At 34.8% G+C, this 6736-nt stretch overlaps 1 protein-coding gene across 2 annotated transcripts; it reads right to left on the reverse strand.

Moving 5' to 3' along the window:
- Nucleotides 1-4499: 4499 nt before the first annotated feature.
- LOC129759203 (uncharacterized) lies at nucleotides 4500-5906 on the reverse strand. Of its 2 annotated transcripts, none has more exons than XM_055756610.1 (3): nucleotides 5418-5906; nucleotides 5183-5338; nucleotides 4500-5113 (listed from the first exon to the last, which is right to left on the reverse strand). In XM_055756610.1, exons 1-3 carry the CDS (start codon nucleotides 5488-5490, stop codon nucleotides 4635-4637), a joined length of 708 nt encoding a protein of 235 aa, XP_055612585.1. In that variant the 5' UTR covers nucleotides 5491-5906; the 3' UTR covers nucleotides 4500-4634. The 2 variants fall into 2 exon arrangements, with proteins under 2 accessions (XP_055612585.1, XP_055612586.1); XM_055756611.1 differs by having other exon boundaries at nucleotides 4500-5098; nucleotides 5418-5905.
- Between the last annotated feature and the right edge of the window lie 830 nt (nucleotides 5907-6736).

The raw sequence follows: 6736 nt of genomic DNA on the forward strand, positions 1-6736 counted from the left end.
TTCCAAAATGCTAATGCATTTTGGAACATTTGGGATATTTACATAACATAAATGAATAAACAAATAAAACCAATACAATAAACAGCAGTTGGAGCAAAACTCGTGGAGAACTAGATTGTCACTGCTATTTTTGTTAACAAATTGCGGACCAAGTATGAGAATTCTCGGTCTTTCATTACAGTGAATGAGCTATTCTTAGAGACATAACTCAATAATAAAATTAATCATGAAACTCTACAAAATTGAACACTCAACACAATTAAACAGTGGCTCAAAGATATTAAATTTGTAACCTTTGGTCCAGTGAGTTCTGAGATATAGAATGCTGAATTTCTGTGTTTTTTGGTTTAGATTTCTTCGAGATAAGAAAAAAAAACAACATCGCGGTCCTTAATATAATAAGGCCAAACTACAATTAAATTCGAAAGATGGACAATTAAGCTGCATAAATTCATGGGCTGAATTTTTTAACATTACTATTGAAACAAACTACAAAATCAATTGAATTTTTGACTTCATTTAATTCCTTAGGCACTCGCACTATTCCCCTTTTATTTTTTCCTTCAAACTTTACCATTTGATAGGGATTCTAGCCTTTTGTCCTAGTTTGGCTTACTCTTGGAAAATGTCTCTATTTTTTAAATATCAAAAATTAACCTCAAACTACAACAAAAACTACACCAAATATACATTTACTAAGAAAAAAAAAGTTGAAGTCTCACATAAATTAACCTGCTGCTTCTTTACGCTTTCATTTCATCAGGAAAGGTGTTTGTTTACAAGCCTTCGAAAAGATAGATATTTCAGGATTTTGAAATTATATGTTTACTTACATTTGAAATTTTCAAAAACAAACCAAAATTTTTTCAATTTCAAACTCAACTTAAAGGTTTTTTAAACGTAGATTTTTTTTTTTGAGATATTTTTTTACTTTAGACTTAGTTATTGATGATTATCTGAAAAAATTCCATGTTGATCAATGTTACCTCGTTTTACTTATAAATAGCCAGTACCCAACTGGAATTGTAGATCGGATTATTGAACTCAAGACACAGTACAAATGTAATAAAACCTTTTTTTCGATTCCTATGTATTTTGATTCAAAATTGACCAGAAATCCATCGAAGAGGATTTAAAGAATTCGCCACCCTTGTAAACCTGAAACGAAAAAAGTATAATGTTTCATAATTGTTTGAGTCAACCGTAACTACATTTTTTTAAGGGAACTTACAAATTACTGATTGTATTCAATGATCCTCCCCTAGAGGGCGTTTGATATTCAGGCTCACCGGTCGGACCTGCGTATCTGTTGACATAGGGGGTCGTATAGCTGGTTGGCTGTACGTAACGAACATTCTGATCTGAATTTAAAATGTGTTTTATAGATATTTTTTCATTATCTATTTTAAATAAAAGCTTACATGCGTAGGGATTTGGACCCGGCCGGTTATATTCCGTTAACACGCCCCCATTGGGATAGAGTGCAGCAGGACTTTGGGAACCAACTGCCCCTGGCTGTATCCTTGTATCGTAGCTGTTAGATAGATATTGAATGGAGTTTGCAAAGGGTTGTGCACTTGGCACGACTCTTTGCTCGGCTGGGAAAACAGATCTGTATGTTGGTTGGGCAATCGTAGTTGGAATAACTATAAAAAAAACAATAGAGAAACATAACAATTCTATATGGACTTCTAAATGACATATTGTAACAATTACCTGGACTTTTTGCTCTATCCAATAACATGCCAATTACCTTTCCAGGTACCTGATGCTCTGGGAAATTAAAGAGAGAGAATAATCACATACATTTAGGAGTAATCAAATAAATATGTTTTAAACTTACCAGCTGGATTAATTGGAATTCCTACGGTAAACTTTTGAGCTGGTTTGGAAAACACCACTGCTATGTCGAAGTATACAACTAAAAGATATCTATAGATTGTTGATTTCACGTGGAACGAATTCATCTTCGCAATGTGCCAATCCAATATACAACACTTCTTGAGGACACCAACTCCAATACTAACCGTTGCGAATTTGTCGCACATCGAAGACCCCGACCTGGGTTCACAAATTTGCTGGTTTTGATTTTTTTTATCACCCCCGTCTGGCGGGTTTGTTAGATATTTTTTTAGAGCAGAGAATATTCCCGAAAAAAAACCTCAGTACTCGCTCGTTAATCGGACACTTTTTAATCGGACAAGCTCGGAAATCGGAAGTTTTTGGGAGCTGATTCCAAAGATTGCTGTCTGGTCCATTAATCGATGGATGTGCTCGGTTTCGTTATCAGAGACAATTATATTGATGTTTTCATACAGTTCTTGTTAAATGTTTGTGACTCTTTAAACCCATTCGATTGAGTTTATTTCCGCTGTTTATTACTCAACTTTCAATAGTATATTAATAATTGCGACGGGAGCAAAAACTTTTTACCGATATAATGTCCGATGAACGAGCAAGTACTGTATTCAAGCGCCGAATATATTCGATGAATATTTTGCGCCGAACGTATTTGCGCGGAATGTATGAAGAAGATCTAGGTAGAGCGTAGGTAATAGTTTTATCCAAACTTGTTTGGAGAAGATTTGGTGGGCGAAGGAAATGTTGATGAATATTTTAATATTTTGAGAGACTAGAGAATTGATGATAAACATTTAGGTTATCTCAAGATATTGTAGAGTCCGAATGAATTCAAAACTTTGAATGACTGAATGCTGTTCAGTAACATCAATTGTAACTTTTCTTCCCAAATTTTATTTTTATATCAAGTGGAAATATAAAATATGGTTGATCCTGTCTATGAAAGAGCTCATAATTTATTTGCGAGAGTTGATAAATTTTTATTTTGAAATTAATTCCAGTGGAACAAATGATACTGAAATTTGAAGATCCACACAATTTCCAGCTTAAGCTTCCTCCGCACCGTTACACGAAGAGAAGCCGTGAACCCACGATGAATAATTTTGATAGCCTAATCTTTTGGCGAAATATTCTGGTTAATATAATATCAATCAAGGCGGGGTCAGGGTTAGCTTATTGAAAACTCCAGCGACCTTCAGTCGTGAACTGTGCAATTTTTTTTCAAAAAATGACTCAAACGTATTTCAAACTATTTTTTGTATTTGTTGCGTAATATCATTAGTTATTCTGCAATGTAAAAAAGGAAGTTTAAATGCTCTGAGCTCTCTTCAATTGTCAAAGCTGCATAAAATTGGTTTCTTTTTTTTCGTTGTTTATATTATCGGACTTTTTTCATAATATTTATTCCTGAATGTATGCACACCCCCCCCCCCCCCCCCCTCATAAGATTCTCGAACACAAGAATAACTGCATTAGTGACGAGCACAGGGAAAAACTTAGAACAGAAATACAGCAAGACTATAATTGATGTGTTAAAGCCTTGGTAGTAAATAAAACCTCATATTGAGACCCGGAAACTATTGTGATTTCATTTATGTAATTTTTGGCATTTTTGTAATTTTTTGTAATTTTTTATAGATTTTTATCATTTTTATCATTTTTGTCATTTTTGTCATTTTGGTCATTTTTTTCATTTTTGTCATTTTTGTCATTTTTGTCAGTTTTGTCATTTTTATCATTTTTATCATTTTTGTCATTTTTGTCATTTTTGTCATTTTTGTCATTTTTGTCATTTTTGTCATTTTTGTCATTTTTGTCATTTTTGTCATTTTTGTCATTTTTGTCATTTTTGTCATTTTTGTCATTTTTGTCATTTTTGTCATTTTTGTCATTTTTGTCATTTTTGTCATTTTTGTCATTTTTGTCATTTTTGTCATTTTTGTCATTTTTGTCATTTTTGTCATTTTTGTCATTTTTGTCATTTTTGTCATTTTTGTCATTTTTGTCATTTTTGTCATTTTTGTCATTTTTGTCATTTTTGTCATTTTTGTCATTTTTGTCATTTTTGTCATTTTTGTCATTTTTGGCATTTGTGTCATTTTTGTCATTTTTGTCATTTTTGTCATTTTTGTCATTTTTGTCATTTTTGTCATTTTTGTCATTTTTGTCATTTTTGTCATTTTTGTCATTTTTGTCATTTTTGTCATTTTTGTCATTTTTGTCATTTTTGTCATTTTTGTCATTTTTGTCATTTTGGCCATTTTTGTCATTTTTGTCAATTTTTGTCATTTTTGTCATTTTTGTCATTTTTGTCATTTTTGTCATTTTTGTCATTTTTGTCATTTTTGTCATTTTTGTCATTTTTGTCATTTTTGTCATTTTTGTCATTTTTGTCATTTTTGTCATTTTTGTCATTTGTGTCATTTTTGTCATTTTTGTCAAAAAGCGTCCCAAAAAGTCGAACAGTTTTGGAAATACTTCAAGATTTGCGCCTGCTCTGGACAAAACTGCTAAGCACCCCTAAATCAAGTCCTAATTTATGCAAAGTTCTATTAAAAAAAAAAGAAGTAAATGTTGAAAACTAGGTAGGTATCCTGCAATTGTGATATTATGGGAGTGCAGAAAAATTAAAGCTGGTATCCTTTAAAAATAAATTATATTTAGCGCTACCAACCATTGAAATATGTGTAATCAATTTGAGCTTATTAAATTAAGAATCCCTATCACTGAGAACACTGGCAACCATCCGAACATTCACCAAACCCTCCCTAGATCTAATACTTCCGAACTGCACGGAGCTTGACCGGTTTCTTCCGCAGTTGACCGACAGCTGGTTTTCTCAACTCGGCCGCAGCTGGACTTCCGTAGGCAGTTGCTGTGCTCTGAGCTGATCCTCCCTTTCCGGTGCTGTAAGAGTTGGCAATAGCAATGGCTCCACCGTTGGTGCTTCCGAAGTTGATGGGGAACATGTGACTTGGAGGTGCCGGACGTCCTGCACCACGACGGCTGACCTCGACCTCTTCCTCGTCCTCCTCGGAATCCAGCTGAACGGTAACTTTCTTCTTCTTATCTGGAACAGCCACTGGAGCTACCGGGAGAGCAACTGGCTCCTCGGCAATCGGTTCATCGGATTCCTGATCACTGAATCCGGGAACTTCATCTTCCACTGGGAACTGTTCGCCGGGATAGGCATCTGCAGCCGCTTGAATTCCGTGCTCCTCCTCAGTGCTCTCAACATCTGTATGTTTGCAATCTATCGATTAATAAATCACGTGTGTCATATTGTCAGTCTCGTTGCAGGGAGAACTTTTTTCTAACTTACCCTTCAAGAAGGTTCCCGTTGCCACTCGATTTCCAGCAGCAAATGTGGCCACTCCAGACGATCGGCGTTGGTTCTGCAGCTGTTGATTCTGGAACTGATATCCATACATCGGATAGGGCATGTAGAAAGGCATCGCTTGCCGGTAGTACATCAGAGCTGCCGAATTCAAAAAATAAACTCAATCACTTATAGCATCAATCTCAGAAAGTCCTTTCTTAAGTAAAATAACACACACCATTTCGCATGGGGATCGAGTACCCAGCACTAATGCCACAGAAAACCGCCAAAATAAGCACCACTTTCATCATTTTTTTTAGATTTTCACTTCCCAGAGCAATGAACTACCCTTTCAACTCAAACGCAAAACCACACGTCCTGAATTCGTCGATTTAATCTAGTTCAGCAAACTTTCTGGAGCTAAACTTATGTGACACTCGGATAAGTTTCCACCGTTTACTGATAAGTCGGGAATCGGGAACCATGGCTTTTATACCGAAATTGTCCAGGAGCCTAGTTAGTATTCATGCGGGGTAAATTATTATTGCTTCTTTTGTTCCAAAGCACTTTTCTGCACCGGTTTGGCCAATTTCGCGTATGTAGCAGCAGGTATCGATTTTATTAGATTTTAGAATAAATTCAATGCGGATATGGGAGGCTTTTAGTGAGTTTGCCAAGCTTTGGTCAGATCAAGTGCAACGTAAAGTACAACTGATATCAATGCTTGCAGCTGGCTTCTTCCGTTTTTTTTCTTCGAAATTTCGAAAATTGAAGCTCTCAAGATTGATGAGAGGCAATTCTCGATATAATCAATTATGAGTTAAGTATTCCAAAAAAGTCTGTTTATCTCGATCTGTATCTGGTACCCGATTCATATATTTTTTCATAATTTTCATCATATATGAATACAAAATACATTATTTTAAGTAGTTTTCCTGGAACGCTATATATTTTTGGTTTTTGGTTATGTAATAACTTGCATGTTGATATGATTTAAATGGTTTTGGAATTCTGAGTTATCAAGCTTAACACATAGCGGAACAAATACGAGATTCCTACCTATCTGTTTTTTTTTTCGTCGTCGAGCGTTTGCTATAATTAGAAACATTAGTCAAATTTATAAATTTAATAGAGAAACTATATTAGGCAAAATTAAACACAGTAATTTCGGTATCTCAAAGATTCTAATTTCATTGTTTTATCGTTTAGATTTCTCCGCGGTCCTTGATGTGTTATTTAATATAAAATTTTAATCTATGCAGTAGGCGTTAACCCGCGCGGACGTCAAAAATTTTCGTTCCGTTAAAAAGTCGTTCTAACTGAGAAAAAAAAGTTTTAATAGGGAAGAACCAGAATCGAATCCAGTTGAAAATAACCGCAAAGGTGTACAAAATTGTGAAGTGTGCTGTAGTAAAAAAAAACTACAGGATGTGGGAAGAAACAAATCTGCTCCAGGAACTTCGGTTGCAGTAGATTCCGATATCAAAACAGCACTAGCCTTTCTCCTGCCAACATTAAATAGTTGTATGGTTCCGAATCAGCGAAGAATATGTTCTG

Source organism: Uranotaenia lowii, unplaced genomic scaffold, assembly GCF_029784155.1.
Source record: "Uranotaenia lowii strain MFRU-FL unplaced genomic scaffold, ASM2978415v1 HiC_scaffold_12, whole genome shotgun sequence".
Classification (NCBI taxonomy): Eukaryota; Metazoa; Arthropoda; class Insecta; order Diptera; family Culicidae; genus Uranotaenia; species Uranotaenia lowii.

What these genes read in the sequence shown, in the direction of transcription:
- LOC129759203 (XM_055756610.1), bottom strand. Translation starts at nt 5,490, where the DNA reads ATGATGAAAGTGGTGCTTATTTTGGCGGTTTTCTGTGGCATTAGTGCT. An exon ending in CTCGATCCCCATGCGAAATG is followed by an intron (nt 5,339 to 5,417) that starts GTGTGTGTTATT and finishes TGAATTCGGCAG; the next exon opens with CTCTGATGTACTACCGGCAA. An exon ending in AACGGGAACCTTCTTGAAGG is followed by an intron (nt 5,114 to 5,182) that starts GTAAGTTAGAAA and finishes ATTAATCGATAG; the next exon opens with ATTGCAAACATACAGATGTT.